This window comes from Gigantopelta aegis, chromosome 7 (genome assembly GCF_016097555.1).
Source record: "Gigantopelta aegis isolate Gae_Host chromosome 7, Gae_host_genome, whole genome shotgun sequence".
Taxonomy (NCBI): domain Eukaryota; kingdom Metazoa; phylum Mollusca; class Gastropoda; order Neomphalida; family Peltospiridae; genus Gigantopelta; species Gigantopelta aegis.
Window position 1 is genome coordinate 20,746,187 of NC_054705.1, and position 27,225 is coordinate 20,773,411.

The 27,225-nt window shown below is 38.0% G+C and overlaps 1 protein-coding gene across 3 annotated transcripts; it reads left to right on the forward strand.

Moving 5' to 3' along the window:
- On the forward strand, positions 1-27,225 carry LOC121377230 (peflin-like). 3 transcript variants are annotated; one of them, XM_041505138.1, is made up of 6 exons: positions 1-109; positions 12,642-12,852; positions 13,913-14,074; positions 14,427-14,450; positions 22,151-22,294; positions 26,449-27,225. In XM_041505138.1, the coding sequence occupies exons 1-6, from the start codon at positions 80-82 to the stop codon at positions 26,673-26,675; spliced, it is 798 nt and encodes a 265-aa protein (XP_041361072.1). In that variant the 5' UTR covers positions 1-79; the 3' UTR covers positions 26,676-27,225. The 3 variants fall into 3 exon arrangements, with proteins under 3 accessions (XP_041361072.1, XP_041361074.1, XP_041361073.1); XM_041505139.1 differs by having other exon boundaries at positions 49-109; positions 12,645-12,852; XM_041505140.1 differs by lacking the exon at positions 14,427-14,450 and having other exon boundaries at positions 3-109.

Below are 27,225 nucleotides of genomic sequence, written 5' to 3' on the forward strand. Positions count from 1 at the left end.
GCTTCGTAAAACGGGGCCCTGAACTCTTTTTGGCGAATGCGCTTCAAACAGGCGGAAAGTACAACACAGCAGAATTATAATGTCTTACGGCGGCTACGGTCAACCACAGGTAAAAAGTGAAAGTATAACCGTGACAAATAGCTAGCTCTTGTGTAATTGTACTCTTAAATATTTACCAGGGAATGTTCTCTCCATCTGGCAAACAAAATTCGCATTAGTGTCATTTGTGTGGTTTTAAAAGTAAGTAAATAATGACAATGGGGTTGAATCTTCTTCCTTGTTAAGTTGTTAAATTCTTTAAAATTAAATTGTTAAATACAAGGAATGTTAGTTAGAGAAGGTGTTTCTTTTGAAAAAAATTGTTTAATAATTAAATATGGGGTCAATTGATATTACTGTTTAAAGGATTCCAACTATTTCAGTGAATTAATTTGATGAGGACGTTTCCTGTCCCACCCAGTGATCAACTGGTACACTGTACAGTGCTGTCCGGTGTATCAGCGCACCTAAGCATTCAAGGACCATTTTCTATGTGAACACTGTGAAATACTTAATAAAATGTGTCTCTCACCAATGAAGCAGTGCATAATCTGAAATACTCTACAAATTGTTTTATGTCTGTAGTAAATAAATTTTTTAAAATGGTGCATAAATATATTATATAGGCACCCACTTGTATCCAAAACGATTTCATGATCATCATGGCATGTCCGGTGATTCGGCGCAATAGATGTGGATCGTTGACCCCGTTATTTATAAACCGCCCATGACCTCACTTTTAGCCCATAAACGCTACACTATTTTCCCAGAATTATTTTAATTCTTTTTTATTTTGTCTTGTTAAAAATATTACTATGAAAATTAATGATCAACTATGACCCATCTCATGATCAGTTTCGGAATCGTTTTCTTGAGTGGCACAGTACTGCAGATGCATACATTTTCATTATCATGCATGGCTAAGATGCCTACATGGATTTTATTTTTCTCAGGTAGATTGTGCACACACATGGATCTTATTTCGCTTTTATTTTTTTATAACAATGTGACAATTGTGAACTGGAATGACTGTCAATTAAGGTGTAAAATTTTCGTTTTGTTTGCATTTGTCTGTGTTTTCCTTTTCAGTTTAAATAAAAATAACCGAACAAAAATAATTACATTTATACTGTTTACTATGATTTTAAAAATGCGGGAAAGGTGTTTTTAGACTGGTTTTAACAATCTTAATATCAACAAGGATGACCTACTTTGCGTTTTTATACACGAAAACAGGTGAATGATATAATTATTGATAAACCCGGCCTTAGCAATAAATATATTGAAACTTGATTAACCATTGAAAAAGGAATTGAATTTTAATTTGTTAAAAACACTGATAACATGACAACTTCCTAAGCATACTTAAGCAAAATACAATTTAAGTTAGCAAAAACGGTTATTATAGTTAAAAAATATGTATTAGTGTTTAAAAACTAGGGTATGTCCCTTTTAAATACCTTTAATATAGCTGGTTTTCAAAACTTGCGGCACCATGTTTCAACCGAAATAATGCAATATAGCTGGTATTCAAAACTTGGGGCACCATGTTTCAACCGAAATAATGCAACAAATGGGCACATACCAAAAATGTATAACCTAGCGTTCTCACAAAATCCCAATTGAAGTACTTGCATCATTATTAATGAAATAAATCTTCAGCGACAACCTTAAAAAGTATCCCACGATTTTAAATTTGCTAAATAGCTCTAGGGAAGTAACTCACCGTGCACGTTAAGAAAAGTATTGCCTTAATGTGCCCGGTGCACTAAACTGGCATTAAAGTCAGGGTTCGAATTTCACCACAGCACTGACAGCAATTGCCATGGGTGCCCCCCTAAAATCTTACGGTGTCATCGGCAAGAAATATGCTGTGTTGCCATACTTGGTTTGCCACTGTGCCCTTCCAGGGTATGCACTTGGGATTTTTTTTGACTGGCCAATCGGGACACTCACTGCAACACTTTGACTCGCCCGTACAACTTTTGAATGGCCTGCAACTGAATTTTGTTAACAAAAAAACCAACTTAAATTGCACTTTAAAAACATGTTATCATATAATACAAACAATAATAACAACATATAAGAAGAAAACTGAACTTGTTTTAGTTTTATTACAATTATAATTATGTTGTCACGGGACCCACACAATCAAACATCTGGAATGTTTTACCAAGGCTCGGTCTTGGAATGAATACGGTGTTTTTACGGTCATATGATGAGTAATTTTAAAACCCTCTAACCTGACACCAGTCTATACAAACAATAATCACATCCACTAGGGAAATAAACACACAACACAAGTTAAAGGCATACTCACTATTTAATTATAAAACGGATAATAACGATAACAATATTTCTAAATCATACAAAGTAAATAACTATAATAACGTAGTAGAATATTGTGTTAATATCATACAATAATGTGAGCTAGTGTCATTTGTTAATGTGAGCCAATATCAAACGAGAACTAATTACAAAACCTGACTGTTTAGAAATCTACACACTACGAGGGCAGATTAAAAGTTTTAACCAATAAATACTATTACATTTTGGACCAAGTTAGAACATAATTAAATAACGGTATTACGTGTATGCAACACATTCTGTGGATGTAGGCACATGCAAAAAGATTGAACAAACAACAACTCGTTTGTTGACAGGTCACTCACAACAACACAAAATAGCAATTAGTAAAAAGTTAATATAATTTTTAAAAAAAATTGAAGGTGTAGTGCTGTGCTAAAATACAGATCTTGAGAAGCCGGATCCATCTGAATCAGACTAGGGTATAGTCCAGTCGCCATGGGTTGGTATAGTGGTGCGGACGGGCCTGACTCCGGAGGATACGAGATGGTATCACAATAAAACAAAACAAAGTAAAGTCTAGAAAAGAGTAGTAGGGGCCGACCCCGCTTCCTATTTCTTCTTAGAGTGGGGCAGTCAATCTTCCAGCGCTGCTAGGACAGGCTCTGGCATGTAGAGACTAAATGCGAACAACCATGGCGTTCTGCAGAATGGCCGTCATACGAGTCATGAAAAAAACAAGTCAACATAGTCAGACGAAGCGTTCCAGCGTTCAATCATTTCCAATGGCCGTATACATCCCAGTAGAAAACTTCACTTCGCTGATAAAAACAACAAAAGTGAAGGATCCCCAAGTCGAGCTGCGAAAGCACGTGCAGTGTGCACAAACACGTCTTACCGCGACGAGCTCCAGACTAGGAATGTTCACACATGCACAGACAATGATAGCTGTTGTTGACATCGTTCGCGGTGACGATTGGGTGTTTGGTATAGTAGACTCAGTATATTCCATAAGAAACGAAAACATTTCAACACAAGCTCGTAAACAAAATCTTTCTACGAAACATAGTGTAGCGGAATGTAACAAGTTGTTCCGATTGTAACTAAGTGGAAAATAAAGATGGACATGGCCGAAGTGTTCCAATTGAACCTACTAACACATTTATGTTGCCACGGTTTTCTGAATACATAATCAAAACCGGCCGAGGCATTCCGAATGGTTTTAGACTATTCGATAGACTGGGGAAGTGGTCGCTATTAATATTATGTCCTGTATGGGTTTGGTTGCACACATACTAATAGGAAACCAGTTGAAAACAATAAATACAAATAATAACTTTCCAATCGCTTACAAACATTAGTTATTTGCATTTCTATACATAATACAGTATGCGGAAATTTTCGGTCGCCAGGTGGGCGACACGTGATAAGGTTTTGACTTGCCTGACACTATTTTCACTCGCCATGGGTGATCAGGTGACCGTAAAGTGCACACCCTGCCCTTCAGAATATTTTTTTTTCTTAAAACCTAGCATTTTATTATTTAGAAATGACCCAATCTAGTGAAGTAGGACACGAAGTGACAGGTCTGTTATACCAGGATGTAAAACAAAATGTGCTGAACTGCCCATAGAAATAACGTTCTTTACAGCAGTTTAAGTTGACGACATTTATAAATATATTCTTTGTGACTTACACATTAGTGATTTTAAATGTCATATTAAGCATAGTGTTTTCCCTAGCTTGTTTTACCATGGTGCAGCACCATGCCTCAATAGTCTAGCACCATCTTGCCTTAATCAGCACTATGCTGTCCTGTGATTTAAAAAGCCTTTTTCAATAATTAATTCTAAAATTGCCTTTATAAAACACCAAAAAAGGTATTATTAATTATTAGAGCACAGCTGAATTTCTAGGCCAATGGGAGCTTCATATTTGGTCACGTGAAGTACATTTATATCTCGATAAAGTACTTCAGACATTCACTTTATAAGCGGTATTACTGCATGTGCAGTCATAACTATTACTTCACTGAAATATACATTTTTTTTTAAAGAGGACAAATAAATCGGTTAATAAGATTTTATTCTGAATATGCATGTAGTTTATAGCTTTATTGTGATTTGGACGTCGCCCGTGTTGACATTGAGCTGTTGTGTTCTTTCCTGCTGATTTTCCATCCACAGCTTTATCGACACTTGCATTTTCATCCTGAAACAACAACAGTTTTGTTTTCATTGCTTTACACCTTTTGTGGCCAGATTCAATGTTTTATCTTGGGAGGGGATACGACGTGTTAAAAATTCAGCGCCCATCTTTGCATATTATCATCCATTACAGGCTTTTGCAGGAGATATAGCTGGCATTATAATTTTGAATATTCTCCTGTGATTTCCTCCTAGGAGATATCGCATCTTATAATCTTGATTGGTCTACAGCCTGCGTTACCAGGGAACATCGCATCCTACATGATGTCATAACATTAACCAAAACATGGCAAACATTCATTTTCATTAAAATGTTTATTAATAATAATGATCAAAAGTAGACAGAATGATAATGGATGATTAAAGAAATACTCCCCTCGTGTTTTGTGATATCATAATTTATCACCACTCGTTGATAAAAATATAAAAATCCTCGGCAAGCCTCACATTTTTTATACTTTTATTAACTCGTCCTGATAAATTATGATATCACAAAACACTCGGGGAGTATCCTCTATATATCACAATGTACACACTAACACATATCAGAAAGTGACCTTTTAAAACAACCCAGAAACTAATCCAGGAAATATAAAACCAAGGTTTATCGATAAAAGACAAAAATAAAACGGGAATTGACTTTCAATTGCTAAGAAGACCATACTTTACACATACCGATTTTTGGAGTTTTGACGACGTCGGTGGCTGCAGTATGTCTGAAATGCTTTTCAGTGTCCCATTGTTCGGTTGTCTATAAAACAACACTGCATCTGATCAGTGTCCTGTGCGAGATTTTACCAAGTCCTTCTCTAAACCTTCATTGAACAAAGTGGTTGCCGTGGTTACCTGAAAGAAAATGAATGACTTATATTGTATGCGTTATATCAATTAATATGGCTTTACTGGAAATGGGTATTTGTGAACACATGATTAAACATGGTTATTTTGACATGGTATAGCTAGAAAAGAAACTTGCTATCCCCACATGAGCTATACCTTTTTGATGAAAAAGAATACCTCATATTGTGGTCTTTGTTATAAGAGTTGTGGGGAAGAGGTTCAAATATGAAAACAAAAGCACATCAGGTGACTGCTCTAACATGGAGGTGTATCCTTCCCCGTAAATGGATTAATTCCCTTGTAAACGGGAACTCAGATATTTCATTTCAACTTTATTTTCGTGCTTATATCCAATTAAGGTTCGAGCACGCTGTCATGAGCACACACCTCAGCTATCTGGGCTGTCTGGTCATGACAGTGGTTGTTAGTAGATGTTAGTGAGATTGTTAATGAGAGAAAGGAGGGTGTAGTGGCCTTACACCTACCCATTGAGTCTTTAAAAACCTGCTCTTGGTGGGAGCCGGTACCGGGGTGTGAACCCAGTACCTACCAGCCTGGCTTAACCACTGCGCCACCGAGACCGGTTCACTCAGATATTATGACCATAAAATAGCAAAAGTAAAGTAAAAACACTTACCTTTCCAGAATGGTTTGTGTATTTATTTGGCAGTCCAGCTGCTGTGAACATTCGATTCATATTGTTGGCTAGAGTGTGAATGCTTATTGTCTGGCTGCTGAAACGAATCTGTTCGTTGGCTGATGGAGCAAGTGGGCGCTTATAAAATGGTCCAGCTGGAGAGATGTGTAGGAGATAAGTATCAAATAATCTAACAATGCATTTGTTAGGGTCTGCTAGATTAACTCTTTGTTTGATATTTTTATTTTCAACATGTCTTTGTCTTATGCCATTTTTCTGATTTTTGCTTTCCCTACCCAAAAACAGTACATACCAACTTTCCTCGTCTTTTCCTATTTTTAACTGAGAAGCGTCGAGAGTTCGGTGTTCATCCCTACCTCTCAATCCAAAACATTTGCATGTGTAAAAAAAATACACCATATGATAAACCTTTTGCACAATTGAAATTTATTACTTCACGATCCCACAGCAATGTTTCATCTTCACTAGAAACCGCACATGCCCTTTTCACATCTGCCCCTAACCCCTGTACATGAAGTTCCTTCATTACGGAATCCAGAACTACCCATGATTTTTGGAATCTTTCATCCTGATCATTTAGAAAATATAAATCCATTCTCGCACTGTTTTCTTTCATGTGCCGAAGAATAGCACACACAACGTGCGCGGGGAGTATTTTTCTCCATTTTGTTTTCTAATCTCAACGAAGAAAAACTGAAGCCAATAATTTAATTCTTGTGGCGATATTTCAACGAAATCAAGAGGGACAGATGAATAAAGTTCGTCACCAGTAAGACTCCTGCTTTTGGATTTCGTCCATTCCACCCAAATGGAATACCCCCACTTTGTGTTTTCCTTTGTTTTCTGGGGAATTCTTTTATCTACTATGTTTTCAATTCCTTTTTGGTTACATAAAGCAAATCTAGCATTTGGGGGAGATTTAGATTTTGAATTCGTTCAAACGTATCTAGTGTTTGTGATAAATCGGTGTGAGATAAAGAACATTCGCTAGCCTCACTTGCCTGTGTCAACCAAATATCATCATCACTGTCCATGTTGTTCAACAGCCAGAAATAAAAAAAAGTTCAAAATTTTAGTTTCTTATATATAGCTGTTGTTATGTTATTTGCACGTACAAGTTGCAGATTCACGAACTGTGCAGTTTATATAAAGTGTACACTTCGTGTACCTCTTGAATCACCGAACAGCTCGAGATTTTGGCTCTGCTCTAAGACAGTTGGAGAACTCGTAACCATACTTTATCGGCGTATAAAGGTAGTGTCGCACGAGACAAAGGCAAGGCGTTAGCCGAGCGTTTTCTCGTGCGACACTACCTTAGTTAGTCCTCTAACTATTACATAAAATATGTATTTTATATCTTTTGCCATTCATTTATTAACGCAAGCACATAAATTACATTAATGTTTATTTCGATTAATTTTTGTGTATTTATAATGAAAAACAAGTGCCCTGAAAATGGTGAAAATGCCCCAAAAGTGTTTGGTCTACCATGCTTTGCCTAATTTCTAGGGAAATCACTAAAACAATATATCTTTTTGACTTGGCGAGGTGATTGGGACATTGCAGTCCGTTTCATACTGTTAAGCCAGTCCTGTGAGAGTAGCAGTCATCCTACAGGCGGTGCAGGACGGATGAAGTAGTCTTTGTGCTACTTGACACATATTTGACACATTCATTTATTTAATGCTGTTATATGCATGGACAAGGGGTGAGATGTATGACTTCCAGTCTTTCTTCTTATCCAGATCCAGTGTACCTAGCATACAGAGCAGAGTTCGATTGAACCGTTCAGTCATGCCATTTCCCATAGGGTGGTATGGTGTCGCCCTGGACTTCGTTATGTCCGCTACTGCACACAGTTGCTTGATAAGTTGGCTCTCAAAATGTGCTCACTGATCAGAATGAAGTCGAAGTGGAAATCCATAGTGAATAAAGAAGTTATTGAAGAGAGCTTCTGCTGTTGTTCTTGCAGTCTGGTTCCTGGTTGGAATAGCCTGGGCATAAGGAGTGAAATGGTCTGTTATCACCAAGATGTTCTGGAATCCTCTTTTTTATGTCTCCAAGGTCAGGTAGTCTATACACACCAACTCCATTGGTTGAGTAACTAGTTGAAATGTTAACCAATGGTGCACGGATGTTGATATTAGATATCCACCTTAGACATCTTCCACCAGGCGCAGTGGTTAAGCCATCGGACTACAGGCTGGTAGGTACAGAGATCGCAGTCAGGTACTGGCTCCAACCCAGAGCGAGTTCTTAAGGGCTCAGTGGGTAGGTGTAAGGCCACTACACCCTCTTCTCTCTCACTAACCACTAAACAACTAACCCACTGTACTGGACAGATAGCTGAGGTGTGTGCCCAGGACAGCGTGCTTGAACCTTAGTTGGATATAAGCACGAAAATAAGTTGAAATGAAATTAGACATCTTCCACATCCATTTATCCAATCTTCAACTGCCTTGGACATTCTAGGGAAGTAAAAACCTTTTCTGTAAACGTGACAATGTCCTGTCCCGTCCCTGATGTCCTGCATCGTTATGAAGACCTTGTAGAGCAGTCTTTCTGTATTCTGTCGGAAGAACAAGCTGTTTCCTCTGATCCCCGTTGACCACTGTTCTGCGACAGAGAACTCCTCTTTCCAACAACAAATGATTAACTTCTCTAAACAGTGTTGATGACTGCTGAGATGGCAGGGCTGCAGAAAGTACTCTCGCCAAATGCGAGTAAAAATTCTGACGGATGAGTTAAAAAATGCAACTACCAGCCCGACAGTTTATCTGTCTTTTTTACTTTGTTTGCCACGTGATGTTGATCACTTATCAAGTGTTATTCATAATGTTTTGTCAATACATATTATATCAGTTGAAGTGAAGACACTGTATATTATAATATTGTTAATAATATATTGTTCTATAGACTGGTGGACTGTTAGAAATTCTGGCGGGCTAGTAAATTTTAGTTTGTTTTGGTCTGGCGGGCTAGTTAAATATTTTCCATTTCTGCACCCGTGGATGGTCTCTGTCCATAAGTGAAAGCTCTTGTAAACAGGCCATTGATAGGATCCCTCATCTGTGCTGATCTCCAATCTCTGAATGACTTTTCTGCACCCGTGGATGGTCTCTGTCCATAAGTGAAAGCTCTTGTGCACAGGCCATTGATAGGATCCCTCATCTGTGCTGATCTCCAATCTCTGAATGACTTTTCTGCACCCGTGGATGGTCTCTGTCCATAAGTGAAAGCTCTTGTGAACAGGCCATTGATAGGATCCCTCATCTGTGCTGATCTCCAATCTCTGAATGACTTTTCTGCACCCGTGGATGGTCTCTGTCCATAAGTGAAAGCTCTTGTGCACAGGCCATTGATAGGATCCCTCATCTGTGCTGATCTCCAATCTCTGAATGACATGCTGTTAATATTAATTTCATGAACATCATCCAGAGGTTTTGTTGACAAGCAGAGTGTTTCCAAATAGTTGGGAACCTGGCTAACAGCACACACAGCTTTAACAGAATCATTGGTGATGTTGCTGATCTCAGTTGAGTGGATTCCAGGAATTCTTGACAGGGCATCTGCATCAGCGTTACATTTACCTGGCCTGTACTGGATATTAAAATCATACAACAGGGTTTGTACGGGTCATGGGGGTCATGGAAATCCTGGAACATCATGGAATTTGTAAATGTAATTTTCCAGGCCTGGAAAGTCATGGAATTTTTATATTGGTCATGGAAAATGAAAATCTATCTAAACAATCATTTTCATAGTACAAAAGATCAGCATAACTTTTATATGTTTTTCATCATATTGAACAAAGCAAAGTAGCAACATTATTTACTTTACTGAAGTCACTTGATGCATGTAAAACATAAATGTATATTTTAATAATAGTCTGCCAGCAAAAACAAACTGCATTTAAATTAAAGTGCCAAGAACAATTTCCTACTTTATTTATTTTTGTATTTATTTATTTTTGTTAAAAAAACAGAATGTATAATAATCTTTATTATTAATTTTAAAAAATATTATTATCTAAAATATCAGATGGTATGAATAAAAATGGATACATTTGATGTCAGAATGAATGCATGAAACAGTTATAAAAACATATGGTTTAAATAATGCACATGTATATCAATAAATAATTAATGAGTTTTGTAATTTTAAGGTTTTTTATTCCCACCTCTGGAGAGATGTCAATAAATCCCAGTGAAAACAATCTGAAAGTCATTTAAATTTCCTCCATTCTGCCATTTTGAAAGGGATTGCCTGTAAACCAACGAATCAAATTGGAGTGGCCTAATACAGTAGAATACCTATATAGATTTAGTCAAGGATTGTAAAAAAATTAAAAAAATTAAAAGGTCATGGAAAATGCCTTTAAACAGTCATGGAAAGTCATGGAATTTGGTTACTGATAAAGTGTATGTACAATGCCAGAGCTGCTAACCATCAATGTCCTGTCACATCCAGCTTGGCAGTTGTTAGGACGTAACTTGTTTCACCCCATCATGGTCTTGGTATAGAACAGCACCCAGTCCCTCACCACTGGCATCTGTGTGAAGTTCAAATGGGAGGGTGTAGTTGGCATAACCCGACAGGTGGAGTTCAAAGTGTGGTCTTCAAGTCATTAAAAGCAGTCTGGTGTTCAGGACCCCAATACTGTCATGGAACTGTGTCTGGGTTTCTTGTTCCTCGTGCCTTTCTTTGTAGATAATTCAGACAAGTGGAACTAAAAAAATGCAAGTTTGGAAAACAGTGTTTTTCTATCTTCACGGTTGTGGTTTCCAGGAGTTTTTATGCAACCGAAACCAAACTGATTCCACAGTCAACCACACATCACTAATTTACATAACTCGTTCATCCAGTGCTGTATACAACACTATATTTTCATGGACAATTTGTTTCAATATCGTGTCGTAATTCACAATTCAAGTTTCAGAGATCGTTATACAATTTTAAAACATTAAAAAGTAGTTGCTAATCAATTTTTCATTGACTAAAATTATCCCTGTTTTGTTATTAATATCTACACAAAGTATTAGTTTTCTGTTTTATTTTTAACTTTAATAAGAGTTTCCCTGATTTTATTAAAATTTAAAAATCTGGAACTCATTTAGTAACTTTTATAATGCAGAGCAAATAAGTGAATGTTGTATAAGTATAATTTCAGCATGCAGAAGATATGGGGAACTTCAATGAAGAAGAAGTTTGTTTTGTTTAATGACACCACTAGAGCACATTGATTAATTAATCATCGGCTATTGGATGCAAACATTTGGTAATTCTGGCACATAGCCATCAGAGGAAACCAGCTGCATTTTTCTTAATGCAGAAAGGGATCTTTTATATATGCACCATATCAGACAGGATAGCACATACCATGGCCTTTGAGAATTTCAGTGAATAGCTATGAAATACAGACAACTCAGTCTGCGTATTTTTAGGGAACATCTGCCCAATAGAACTTGTTCTCAGTCCATTAAAAACAGCCTGCCTAGCCCATACATGACTTGTTTAGACGAGCTGTTTTTAGCCTGCCTGCATATTTCAAATCACAAGGCCTGTAATACCAGGGCTTCTAGATTATGGTAGCCCCACTTCCATTGCTAGTGATATTCAATGTTGGGCTAGTAAATAACTACTATTGCCATGCACAATGTGCAGGGTTTCTGTCAGAGGGTAAAACGGGTATGGCACCATACCCACATTTTTTGGCAGATTTTATTTTTTAAGATAATATTTTGACAAAAATAGTTACTCATAATTACTGTATGATTTTCTTAACCCTAACACTAAACTTAACCCATTTTCTTTCTTGGGGAGGTCCTCCATATCCTCCGTTGACTGTGGTTGCATTCAATTCCATAGCACCATACCCACAAATTTCTTTCTGGCAGAAACACTGGACGGCTAGTGAAAAACATTTGTCAAATGTTGCAGTTGTCTTATTTTGTAAATATGAATATCCTGCCCCCCCCCCCCCCCCCCCCAAGTATTATAGTTTTTAAGCTCTATCTCTCCCTCTTTAGGTGATAAATCTGATTATTACTATTATTTGGTAAAATTGAATAACTTAAAGTAATGTAGGGCTAGTGAATTTTTTAAATCACTGATCCCCTGGGTAGTGAATTTTATAAAAATTCCACAAGTCCTGTAATACTTATTTTTTCTTTTTAAGCAGGGACCGGCCTCGGTGGCATTTGTGGTTAGGCCATCGGTCTACAGGCTGGTAGGTACTGGGTTCGGATCCCAGTCGAGGCATCGGATTTTTAATCCAGATACCGACTCCAAACCCTGAGTGAGTGCTCCGCAAGGCTCAATGGGTAGGTGTAAACCACTTGCATCGACCAGTGATCCATAACTGGTTCAACAAAGGCCATGGTTTGTGCTATCCTGCCTGTGGGAAGCTCACATAAACGATCCCTTGCTGCCTGCCTTAAAAGAGTAGCCAATGTGGCGACAGCAGGTTTCCTCTAAAAAAAACCAGTGTCAGAATGGCCATATGTTTGACATCCAATAGCCGATGATAAGATAAAAAATCAGTGTGCTCTAGTGGCGTTGTTAAATAAAACAAACTTTACTTTTTTAAGCAGGGTGCCCCTGGAGGATACGGTGGAGCCTCAGGTTTCCCAGGACAACCAGGACAACCGGGACAACCAGGACAACCGGGACAACCAGGAGGTTATGGGAACCCACCCCCAGGAGGACAGCCACCCTATGGAGCACAGCCAGGTGGTTATGGGCAGCCTGCGGGGTATGGCAGCGCACCACAGCAGCAGTTTGGAGGAGCCCCACCTCAAGGTCAGGGTCATGTGTTAAACGGCAGCTAACATTTTATTCAAGGTATCATGATCACGGGTGTAGGAAGGTGCCAAAAAGTGTAGACGCACACGTGTGTATGTGTGTGTGTATATATGTATGTGTGTGTACGTACTTACGTACCTACATACATACATACATACATACATACATACATACATACATACATACATACATATACATATACATATGTATAAATACATGTATAAATATATATAAATCATCACTGCTGTTACGCCAGTGATGATGCAGGGCGGTAGCTAGGGGAGAGGGGCAAAATAATCTGGTTAAAGTAATAGAAATTTATTGTTTATTGACTTTGATGTTTTAAGTATGTATAACTCTCCTGAAATGGCAGCAAAATGGTATTTCAGGGATTCCATATTTCAAAATTTCCTGGGGGTTATTCCGCTGGTCCCACTAGTTAGTTTCTTGTACCTTTCATGCTTGCTCATTCATTTTAAGAATTCATCTCGCACACACATGCATACACACACACACACACACACACACACACAACAAACACACACACACATACACAAACATATGAAGGCAGTTGACGATAACTGTTGATGGCAAAAACACACTACATGTATAGTGTTTTCCCTAGCTTGTTTTAGCATGGTGCAGCACCATGCCTTAGTAGTCTAGCACCATCTTGCCTCAATCAGCGCCATGCTGCCCTGAGATTAAACAAGCCTTTTTCAGTAATTAATTCTAAAATTGCCTTTATAAAACACCCCAAAAGGTATTATTAATTAATAAAATAAGCCTTTTATATCTTTTGCCATTCATTTATTAAAGCAAGCACATAAATTACATTAATGTTTATTTTAATTAATTTTTTTGTGTATTTTTACTGAAAAACAAGTGCCCCGAAAATGGTGAAAATGCCCCAAAAGTGTTTGGTCTACCATGCCTTGCTTAATTTCTAGGGAAATGTACAGTACATTTTGTTTAAATTAAAACTAGTTGTATTTTTTAATTTCATATTTAATGTGGTGGTGTGAGATTGCACCTTTAACATTGTGTTAATATCTAGGTGGATGGGGAGCGCCACCTGGGATGGATCCTCAGGTGTTCCAGTGGTTCCAGACGGTTGATCGCGATCGATCAGGCAAGATCACAGCGATCGAGTTACAGCAGGCATTGACCAATGCTAACTGGACACAGTTCAACGCAGAAACATGTCGACTTATGATTGGTGAGTTTCTCTTTATTATTATATTGTAAACTATTCACGGATTGGTTGATTATTATTATACTTGTGAAAACATGGCTTATGATAGGTTACTGTTAAGTTTATCTTTTATTTTGAAAACTATTATTCACAGATAGTTGTACTATTTTCATACTTTCAGAAACAAATTACTTATTATTGGTTTGTATTAAGTTGTCTATTCATTCATTCATTTGATTCATTCATTCATTGGAATTTAGTTTTAATTTCACACTGTGACGTTTGTGTAAATTAATCACACATGTCTTTCCCATTTTTATTCTTTTTCCTTTTTATTTTTGCTTTTCCGTTTTTTTTTGGTGTGTTTTTTTTTTAGGAATGTTTGCCACAGACATTGATGGTATATGTTTATTTTGTTTTGTTTTGGCAATGTTCATTCATGTCTTGTGTTAGACTTACACTGAGTTGTTAGGTTTTTCCCCCCATCCTTTGCTATGCTAGACAGACCCATTCCATGATGTCGGCCAATATGGAATAAATCTGTCTTTCATATGCTAACTTGTTAAATTGTGTTTAACATGGGGAGTATTACATCGTTGGTAATATATGACATCATATTAAAGGGACATTCCTGAGTTTGCTGCAATTTTTAACGATTGTAATTACATATTAAATATATATTTTTCTGCATAAAATATTAGCAGTTGTATATTAAACGTGTTTGTGATCATTCTAATATTTGTACGAGGTTAAATTTCATTTTATTTCCTCAAATAAATAAAAAATTTGCGGACAAAATTATTGAAGATAAAATCCAGTTTGGGCTTCTTACAAATATTAAGAAACACTGAAAATATATTTAATATGTAAGTTTGATCGTAGAAATATTTTATTACTCGGAAACATCTTACAATGCAGCAAACTCAGGAATGTCCCTTTAATGTGAGTTGGTGGTCTTAGGTCATCAGACAACACATTTAGATCAATATGTTGTTATTAAAACCTTCATTATAAAAGTTATCTTGTTAATGTGTAGTGTAAAATTATATTTAACACATGAAACAGACAAGGCAAATATGAGAAGTGTCATTTATTTATGATAAAAAGGTCAAATAAAGAAGTCACTTTTTCAGCCATCTTTGTCTGTGTTTAAAATAATAGTTTATTTATTGAATGGATGAGTTAAAAAAAAATTGTTTTGTTTAACAACACCACTAGAGCATATTGATTTATTGATCATCGGCTATTGGATGTCAAGCATTTGGTAATTTTGACATATAGCCTTAGAGAGGAAACCTGCTACATTTTTCAATTAATAGCAAAGGATCTTTTATATGCACCATCCCTTAGACAGGATAGCACATACCACGGCCTTTGATATACCAGTCATGGTGCACTGGCTGGAACAAGAAATAGCCCAATGGGCCCACCGACTGGGATCGATCCTAGACCGACAACGCGTCAAGCGAGTGTTTTACACTGGGCTAAGTTTCGCCCCTGAATGGATGAGAAAGAAAGACTCAATCATATGTAGTCACAAGCCTCGTTCTGGGTTGAAATTTCCACCACCTTGTGTGTAGTTTTTCTATCCCACATAACCGCATATGATGGGAGTCTTAAAATTATAATCCTTTTTGGACCATGTTTTGTTTTGATTGAGCAATGTTGAACAAGCTTCTGTTTTGTTATGATCATGGTAGACCCAGTTCATTTTGTTTTAGAAGTGACAGCACATGTTTTGTTTTGATTGAGCAATGTTGAACAAGCTTCTGTTTTGTTATGATCATGGTAGACCCAGTTCATTTTGTTTTGGAAATGGCAGACCACATTTCGTTTTCTTTTAGAAATTTTGAACTGTTTACTTTTAGCTGTTGTGAACTGAGTTATATTTGGCAATGTTGGACCTACTTTTAATTATTTTTATTGAGTTTATTTTGTTTTATACATATTCAAGCTGGTTTATTTTGTTTTCACACTGGTTAATAACTGTGGTATATTTTGTCTTGAGTGAAATTTCACAGTCCTGAGCAGTGATATGTATTCAAGCAGGGCTTCTAGATTATGGTAGCCCCACTCCCATGGCTAGTGATATTCAATGTTGGGCTAGTAAATAACTACTATTGCCATGCCAGACAGGGCTTCTAGATTATGGTAGCCCCACTCCCATGGCTAGTGATATTCAATGTTGGGCTAGTAAATAACTACTATTGCCATGCCAGACAGAGCTTCTAGATTATGGTAGCCCCACTCCCATGGCTAGTGATATTCAATGTTGGGCTAGTAAATAACTACTATTGCCATGCCAGACAGGGCTTCTAGATTACGGTAGCCCCACTCCCATGGCTAGTGATATTCAGTGTTGGGCTAGTAAATAACTACTATTGCCATGCCCAACAGGGCTTCTAGATTATGGTAGCCCCACTCCCATGGCTAGTAATATTCAGTGTTGGGCTAGTAAATAACTACTATTGCCATGCCCGACAGGGCTTCTAGATTATGGTAGCCCCTCCCATGGCTTGTGATATTCAGTGTTGGGCTAGTAAATAACTACTATTGCCATGCCCGACAGGGCTTCTAGATTATGGTAGCCCCACTCCCATGGCTTGTGATATTCAGTGTTGGGCTAGTAAATAACTACTATTGCCATGCCAGACAGGGCTTCTAGATTATGGTAGCCCCACTCCCATGGCTAGTGATATTCAGTGTTGGGCTAGTAAATAACTACTATTGCCATGCCAGACAGGGCTTCTAGATTATGGTAGCCCCACTCCCATGGCTAGTGATATTCAGTGTTGGGCTAGTAAATAACTACTATTGCCATGCCCGACAGGGCTTCTAGATTGTGGTAGCCCCACTCCCATGGCTTGTGATATTCAATGTTGGGCTAGTAAATAACTACTATTGCCATGCCCGACAGGGCTTCTAGATTGTGGTAGCCCCACTCCCATGGCTAGTGATATTCAATGTTGGGCTAGTAAATAACTACTATTGCCATGCCAGACAGGGCTTCTAGATTGTGGTAGCCCCACTCCCATGGCTAGTGATATTCAATGTTGGGCTAGTAAATAACTACTATTGCCATGCCAGACGGCTTCTAGATTGTGGTAGCCCCACTCCCATGGCTAGTGATATTCAATGTTGGGCTAGTAAATAACTACTATTGCCATGCCAGACAGGGCTTCTAGATTGTGGTAGCCCCATTCCCATGGCTAGTGATATTCAATGTTGGGCTAGTAAATAACTACTATTGCCATGCCAGACAGGGCTTCTAGATTGTGGTAGCCCCACTCCCATGGCTAGTGATATTCAATGTTGGGCTAGTAAATAACTACTATTGCCATGCCAGACAGGGCTTCTAGATTGTGGTAGCCCCACTCCCATGGCTAGTGATATTCAATGTTGGGCTAGTAAATAACTACTATTGCCATGCCCGACAGGGCTTCTAGATTGTGGTAGCCCCACTCCCATTTCTTGTGATATTCAATGTTGGGCTAGTAAATAACTACTATTGCCATGCCCGACAGGGCTTCTAGATTGTGGTAGCCCCACTCCCATGGCTTGTGATATTCAATGTTGGGCTAGTAAATAACTACTATTGCCATGCCCGACAGGGCTTCTAGATTGTGGTAGCCCCACTCCCATGGCTTGTGATATTCAATGTTGGGCTAGTAAATAACTACTATTGCCATGCCCGACAGGGCTTCTAGATTGTGGTAGCCCCACTCCCATGGCTTGTGATATTCAATGTTGGGCTAGTAAATAACTACTATCGCCAGGCCCGATGACTAGTTATTTGCAACATTTACATCTCCTTCTTTAAGTCACACATCCGATTATTGCTATTAGTAAAATTTTAGTTACTTAACATAAGGCTAGTGAATTTTTAATAATGGCTAGTAACCACAGGCACTTGACACAGATTAGTATACATGAATAAAATTCTAAATTTGTTGTATATTGGTAAATTTTATATATTTCCCCAATATTTTGCGCATACTCTCTTCATACATGACAAATTTATTGCCACTTAACGTGTATTGACATATACAAAAAATTTCGATCCCTACTATATAAAAGATACAAGGTACGTCACTCGCCATTTTTGTGCGATTTTCTTATTTCTCAAATATCAATTTTTTTACTAAATAATCGACTACATGTTAAAACCCTGTATAGCAGAAGACGCAAAATATCAAAGTAGATCATGTTGTATACTTACACATTTTTCGTTCACTTTATTTTTTCTGCAATCAAATTAAATAATGGTGTTTTTTTTGGGTTTTTTAAAATGTTTTTACTTTTTGGGGGTTTTTTTACTTTTTTTTTAATGCCAAGATCTAAGGTTAAGAAGTATATATGACATTATATAGTATTCATATAACTTATTGTAATAATGTTTTTTTTAAATCTTGCGATTTTGGGTTAAATTGTGTGAATTTAAAAAATCTCCTGCTTTTTCAACACACACCTCCTGCTTTCTCTTGACTAAAGGTTGACAGGTCTGAATATATCAAGTTTACCAATATACAACAAATGAATTTTATTCATGTATGCCTATAGGCCTACTATTACTAATCTGTGTCAAGTGCCTGTGCTAGTAACGTTTTTAAATCACTAATCTAGAGGCACTAATTTTCCACAATCACGAACGGAATCGCGGAAATACCTATCTGAAACGGAATTCACGATTTTTTTTCAAAACATTTAACTTTAAATAGCGCATTTGAGTAATTAAAATTTATTTTTTGAACTAGAAACTATGGACACTGACATCTGCCTGTGCTACGCTACGACACTAGTACCTTTGTATGTTACGCCAAATGTTTAATGTAGAGTATCTAGACGTTTTACCAGACGTGTTGTCTTCACTTATTACCGGCGATTTAACGGGAAAAAACGAGCATTGTGAGCTAAAATTGTCCGATATTTACTCAAGTGAAAGATATATTATGTTATGTTTGCTTATTAATTTTTAACATTTGCGGCATTGCCATATTTCTGATCTCACAAAGAAATGCAGTAATTGCATATTGTATGCCAGGCTTTGTTCAAAATAAATTATACAAGGGAAGTGGTTTATAGTGTGATCGTTTGTAATTATTTTCCCGATCATATCGTAAAGAAAGCCGAAAATGTCCGAAGTCTGTGTCGTGGTGTATTCATGTTTAAATTTAAACCAAAAATAAATACAAACTACTGACATGTTTTGCCTTATTGCATATTTATTTATTTTATACCAGCAATTAATTGCGGTGTTGTGTGTGTGTGTGAGTGAAACAAAAACAGAATTTGTTTAATACTGAAACGGAAAAAAAAGGAATTTGTAACATTATGAAACGGAAAATCAGTGCCTCTACTGATCCCATGGATGTTTATAATAATTCTAGAAGCCCTGATTTTAGTTTTTTATTTCAATAGTTGTACTGAGACCAGAATTGTATGTACTAATTATATTTTTAGCAATGTTTGTCCGAGGCATGAATGGTATATATGTATGTATATATATTTTTAGTAATATTTAACCAAGACATGAATGATATATATATGTATATATATTTTTAGTAATATTTTACCAAGACATGAATGATATATATATGTATATATATTTTTAGTAATATTTTACCAAGACATGAATGATTTATATATACTCTTCAAAAGAAGAAACGCAAAACCACATTGTCGTAACATTTGGAGAATTGATTTAATTATTGAATGGTGAGTCCGATAATTACCAAATGTTGCAGGATTGTTCACAATTCACTCTAGTCCATTGTGAGTAAGTGATAGGACACACCACCAAGGTCAAGGTCATCTGGAGTCAATACCGGGTGTGGCCTCCGCGTGTGTTGACAACTGCCTGGCACCGCCTGCCCATTGAAGCAACCAGAGTACGGATGACGTCCCGGGGGATGGTGGCCCACTCGGCCTGCAAGGCTGCTGCCAGCTCGGGCAGGGTCTGGGGCTGTGGTTGTCGCTGTCGGAGGCGTCGGTCCAACTCGTCCCATAGATGCTCAATTGGGTTCAAATCCAGTGATATCGATGGCCAAGGAAGGACATTAATGTTGTTGTTCTGTAGGAAAGCCGTTGTGAGACGTGCTGTGTGAGGCCTGGCGTTGTCATGTTGGAACACTGCGTTGGCGTTGGCCATAACTGGAACGATGTGTGGCCGGAGGATCTGGTCAATGTAGCCCTGTGCATTCAGGTTGCCCTGCACATGGACCAGGTCAGTTCTGCCAGTGTGTGAGATGGCTGCCCACACCATGACACTACCCCCGCCGAATCTGTCCACTTCCTGCACGCAGTTTGCCGCATAACGTTCTCCACGACGCCTATACACGCGACATCTTCCATCATGACGTCGGAGCAGAAATCGGGACTCGTCACTAAATCACACCTGTCTCCATCGCAGTTGAGGCCATTGTCGATGAATCTGGCACCACTGCAGTCAGAGTCGACGGTGTTGTGGTGTTAAGATGACACCTCGAACTGGACGTCTGGCACGAATTCCTACCTCACGTAGGCAGTTCCGTACGGTCTGGTCGGATATCCTGCGCAAACCTGGTATTGCTGCGGCTGTGGAGGTGGCAGTAGTCAATCGTTCCCGAAGGTGGCGTACCCGGATGTAGCGGTCCTGCCCGGGGGTAGTGACCCGTGGTCGACCGGATCTAGGGAGGTCACGTGTTGATCCATGTTGCTGGTAACGGTCCCACAGTCTGGAGATGGTGCTTGGGGACACATGGAATGCCCTGGCAACGGCCGTTCTGGATTCGCCTGCGTCTAGTCGGCCGATGGCATTGTTTCTCTGCGGTTCACTGAGACGTGGCATGTCCTGGATTGTCAACTGTCGGCCAGATACAGAGGCCAGGCAAGCGAACACCCTGCACTTTTATACTGTCGGTGTTCATGTTGCACGTGCAGACAACGCACGTGCAGTGGTGACATGGTTTGCACTTGGCTGCGTTTTTGCGAATATTCACATTTTGGAACTTTATTGTACAGTAGCTGCGTTTTATCGAATGTAACCGTGGGAATGTGTTTGGGACATACAATGACCTTATATTCACAAAGCATGAACCGGTAGGAAACATAAAATCGGAGTTATAACCCATTTGTACCCTTTTGCGTTTCTTTTTTTGAAGAGTATATATATATTTTTAGTAATATTTAACCAAGACATGAATGGTATATTTCTATTTTTATTTTAAGTTTGGCCGAGATATGTATTTTATAGACAGATTTTAGATTTAACAATGTTTGCCCAAGACTTGGTACATTTTTATTTTAGGCCCACTTTCCATTAAAGGGACATTCCTGAGTTTTGCTGCAATTTTTAAGACTAACAGAGACTTTTTAATGATAGTTCAAATATAGTTTTTTTGAATAAAATATTAGTGGCCATATATTAAACGTGTGTCTGATCGTTCTAATATTTGTACTAGGTTAAATTTCATTTTATTTCCTAAAAAAAGTTTTTTTCATACATACGAAATTATTTGAAGACAAAATTCCAGTTTGATTTTTTTACAAATATTAAGACGACCAGAAACACATTGAATATACAAACACTGATATTCTAAACAAGAAAATATATGTAGTCGGAAACATCTTACAATGCAGCAAACTCAGGAATGTCTCTTTGAGGAGTTTATCAATACAGTGCAGTTACATGGTACCTTTTCCATGTACGTAAATATGTGCACAAGCATCAGCACGTACTTTCGGCTTAAAAGTACACTTTGACAACATTAAATTTTGTCTATTAATCTTCTTGCGAAACCACAGGTATAGGAAAGCCCGTTTCCACATGCTATCCTTAGCTATGTTTTGCCGAGATACAGAGTTCGACAGATCCGCTAACCCAGCTCCCGGAGCTAGTGCTTTTTAATGGGCTACTGGCTTTTACAAAAAAAGAAAGAAAAAAAAACACTGCTAGCTCACGATGATGTCTTTCCTCCACTGACGTACATTTGATAAATGTTATTCTGACATTGGTCATCACATAATGTTAACAAATCAATAAGTATATATTAATATTCAACTTGAACTAAATTTCTATAAAATCTCGGCGATATGAATTATATGTGCTGATTTTATTTTTAGCAATGTTTGACCGTGACATGAGTGGTACGATTGACGCCACCGAGTTCAATGCATTGTGGAACTATATTCAGCAGTGGAGACAAGTGTTTGAAACCTTCGACAGCAACAAGTCGGGCTCCATAGAGGCACCGGAATTACAGAGCGGTTTGTACTCACTCGTTTCATGGTGGCAGCAGGTTTCCACTCTCACTATCTTTGTGGTCCGACCCTGTGCTTTCTAAGAGATCATGATGTAGCTTAGGTGCGGTGGACTGTAGAGTTAATCACCTTTGGTTCTCGGCCTCGATGGAACCCAGTACCTACCAGCCTTATGTCCGATGGCTTAACCACAACACCACCAAGGCCAGGGGACACCAATAGCCATAGCTTAAATGAAGGAAGGAAATGTTTTATTTAACGACGCACTCGACACATTTTATTTACGGTAATATGGCATCAGACATATGGTTAAGGACTACACAGATATTGAGAGAGAAGAAACCCACTGTCGCCACTTTATGGGCTACTCTTTTCAATTAGCAGCGAGGCTTCTTTTATATGCACCATCCCACGGCTACTCTTTTCGACTAGCAGCAAGGGATCTTTTATATGCACAGACAGGATAGTACATACCACGGCCATTGATGTATCAGTTGTGGTGCACTGGCTGGAGTGAGAAATAGCCCAATGGGCCCACTGACGGGGATCGATCACAAACCACATCATGCGAGCGCTTCACCACTGGGCTACTTCTCCCCTCATTGCTTTCTAAGAGAACGCGATGTAACTCAGGTGTGGTGGGCTGTAGAATTAATCACCTTTGTTTTTTCAGATTAGGTTCTTTAAATCATAAAATATTAGCAATCTTAAAGTTAAGCAAAACCCAAATAAGTGACATGCTTCGTACACAATAAATATATACAATTGTAATTTTTTTATATGATTGTATTTGACAAAAGGTACTTTTTATTTCTTTCATCTTTTCAAACTTAAAATGAATATTTAGCCAGAATTACATGTATGAAAAAAAAAAAAACCGACTTGTAAACAGCGTTGTCTGCTTGTTATATAATTTTGACAGGGGGTCAAGGCTAGTAGACCAGTTTTTATTTTAATTTGGCGAAGCATTGTAATAATATAGCTAATTTTGAATTGGATGAGGTCACTTTGCATCTCATTACATTAACCATAAACTGGGTACATAACGTTTCCATTTTAAGAATGATGGAAAAATTACAATACAAAATTGCTATTGAAATGTTTTTGTTTCAACATTACTAATGCACCTGAATGTGTTTGTAGAATTTTTTGTGATTAAAAAAGGGTGCGAAAAGTGCCTGTTGTTGACCTTAGTGACATAAAACTTTAATGAGGTCGTCATATCAGAAACTAAAATTTAAGGACATGGTATTTCCTATTTCATGTGCAGTGAAGTGAAAATAAAAGATATCTTGTTGGTATTCATTCGTAGTTACTTATGGTAGCAGCAGATTTCCTCACTCAAGCTGTGAACCACATTTTACACACCAGTATTTCATATCAACTTATTTCCATGCTTATATCCAATTAAGGTTTAAGCACACTGTCATGGGCACGCACCTCAGCTATCTGGGATGTCTGGCCAGTACAGTGGGTTAGTTGTTAGTGGTTAGTGAGAAAGAAGAGGTTGTAGTGGTCTTACACCTACCCATGAAGTCGTTAAAACTCCCTCTATGTGGGTGCCGGTACCGGGCTGCAAACCCAATACCTATCAATCTTATGGCCGATGGCTTAACCATGACACCATCGAGGCCAGTACACACCAATAGCCATAGCTTAAATGAAGGAAGGACATCTTTTATTTAACGACAAACTTTTTATTTATGGTTATATGGCGTCGGATATATGGTTAAAGACCGCACAGATATTGAGAGAGGAAACCTGCTGTCGCCACTTCATGGGCTACTCTTTTTCCAATAGCAGCAAGGGTTCTTTTATATGTACGATCTCACAGACAGGATAGCACATACCACAGTCTGATATACCAGTCGTGGTGCACTGGCTGGAATGAGAAATGGCTCAATGGGCCCACTGACGGGGATCCACGCCGAATACCAGCAACAGATCTTTTATATGCACTTTACTACAAATGAGACCGCACATAATTATCATGCCCTTTGGTATATCAATTGCTTGGAAAAGGAGGATATTTGTAACTCATTTTTTATACGAGTTTCATGTGCATGAAAAAAAACATTTTATGAGTTATCTCCCCTGACTAGGCAAAATTTCCTAGGTGAATTTTATTTTAAGCATTTCAGTTTGTGCTGTTGAACTAAAGATTCCTCAGTGTATTATTACTGATAAATTGAGATATGTCTTCATTATTGTATGTGACCATTATTTGAAAGGACTTTTGTCTAGTGTTATGGCTAGAAGAATGATCAGATATTTGTTTTCAATTTTGAAATCTTACAATAATTTCGTACGTACGAAAAAATATATATATTCAAAATCAAATTTTGCTATAGACTTTAGCTCACGACCACAAATACATTGTTTATATAGACACTGATGTCTAAACAAGAAAATGTATTTAATATGTTATTTTAATCACTGAAAAGCCTCTGTCAGTCAGACCGGCCTCGGTGGCGTCATGGTTAGGTCATCGGTCTACAGGCTGGTAGGTACTGGGTTTGGATCCCAGTCGAGGCATGGGATTTTTAATCCAGATACCGACTCCAAACCCTGAGTGAGTGCTCCGCAAGGCTCAATGGGTAGGTGTAAACCACTTGCACCGACCAGTGATCCATAACTGGTTCGACAAAGGCCATGGTTTGTGCTATCCTGCCTGTAGGAAGCGCAAATAAAAGATCCCTTGCTGCTAATCAGAAAGAGTAGCCCATGTAGTGGCGACAGCTGGTTTCCTCTCGAAATCTGTGTGGTCCTTAACCTTATGTCTGATGCCATATAATCGTAAATAAAATGTGTTGCGTGCGTCGTTAAATAAAACATTTCTTTCTTTCTTTGTGTCAGTCAGAAACATCTTACAATGTCTGTAAACTCAGGATAGTCTCTTCTTCTTTTTTTTTTCTTCTTTTTTTTTTTGATAAGTGATGTTGATCACTTACCAAGTCTTATTAATAATGTGTTGTCAATATATCTATATATTACATTTGAAGTGAACACAGTGTATATTATACTATTGTTAATGATATATTGTTCTATAGATTGGCAGACTGGTTAAAATTCTGGTGGGCTAATACTATTTAGTTGGTTCTGGTCCGGCGGGCTAGTTATATATTTGCCATTTCTGCACCTCTGATACAGCTTACAGTAAGGAATACTAATTATTTTATTAGTCCTCTACCGATCCAACTGGAGAGGACTATAGGTTTCATCTACATCCTTCTGTTCGTCCCTTCATTTGTCCCACTGGAACACATTGGTTAATTAATTTTTGGCTATAGGATGTCAAACATTTGGAAATTGTGACTCGTAGTCATCAGAGGAAACCCACTTAATTTTTTCTAATGCAGCAAGAGGTCTTTTATATGCACTTTTCCACAGACAAGAAAACACATACCACAGCCTTTGTCCAGTTGTGGTGCACTGGTTGGAATGAGAGAAAAAAAACCTGTCAGCTGAATGGATCCACCGAGGTGGTTCGATCCTGCAACGCAAGCACCTCAAGCGAGCACTCGACCGACTGAGCTAAATCCCAAGCTAAAACTCTTTTTTTTTTGCAATGCCTGAAGATATTGAGATAAAACTTTGTACATGAATATATATATATATCGCTTTATCACATACTGTTACAGATTAAGTGTTAATTTTCCATGGCCCTTGAACTTAATAGATATGAAAATTTGTTGTGCCCGGTGTGGAACATGTATTGCCTTAGCAGTACTCTTAGAATGCTTGTAATTTTTTTATTAGTAGTGTTTTGTGGGGGTTTTTTTATGTTGGTATTAGATCTAAATTGACCTCATTGTATCAGTGGTCTCTCTAGTATTCAGGAAAGGGACGGAGGAAATCGGTAGAGCTGGTTCCACTTATAGGAAGGGATGGTACCTAAGATTTACAGTGTACAAGTACTTTGAAAATGTCTTGTAAACGACGATGAACCTGATTACTCTGGTAGTTCAAGACGATGGCATGACTTGTGATTTTGGATGGTGGCCTAAATAAACGGATGGCGGACATTACTATCGCTGCCAATGGATGGCGGGCGTATTAGAAATTAGTCTTTAAGAGATGGCGGGGGGCGAATTAGAAATTAGTCTTTAAGAGACATGTAGCGAGACCCCTGTGTATCATACAGTGTTTGTTTCTTTCAGCTTTCAGACAGATGGGTTACAACCTGTCAGTCGGCTTCTCCAACATGATCATCTACCGGTTCGACGTGGTCGGCCGCCGGTCACTCACCCTCGACAACTTCATCCAGGCGTGCGTCATGCTCAAGGGACTGACCGACGCCTTCAAACAACGCGACAAGAACATGTCTGGCTCCATCACGATCAACTACGAAGATTTCCTCACTCTCGCTGTGCACAACAAACCATAGAATCAGTTCATATTAGGTTCAGATATTATGACGTATTATCTAATACAAAATGCTATAGATCTTATCTATCCATAGGGATATAAAAATATCTTTAAATGAATTAGAATCTCTTTCTCTTGATGTATTTTTTGTGAAAGGTTTTTATCAGAATTACAAATGTGGACCAAAAAAATTTGAATTAAAGGGAGACTGTACAAAAATGTTTTGAATTAAAGGGAGACTGTACAAAAATGTTTTGAATTAAAGGGAGACAAAAATGTTTTGAATTAAAGGGAGACTGTACAAAAATGTTTTGAATTAAAGGGAGACTGTACAAAAATGATGGAATAAAAGATTTGTTGCGAGCTGCATTTCGTAGTCAGGCCGGAAACTTTTGGGACACCCCTCGTAAAATTATTCCTATATGGAAAACAATACCTCCAGTGAATAAAGTCATTTCTCTTGACTTTTTTGGCCATATGTTTATGTTCGTAAAACCTTAGTTATATAGTAATCAATGCATTTGTACTTTTAATAAAGGCCTATGACCAAAATGTCGGGTGATACAAAA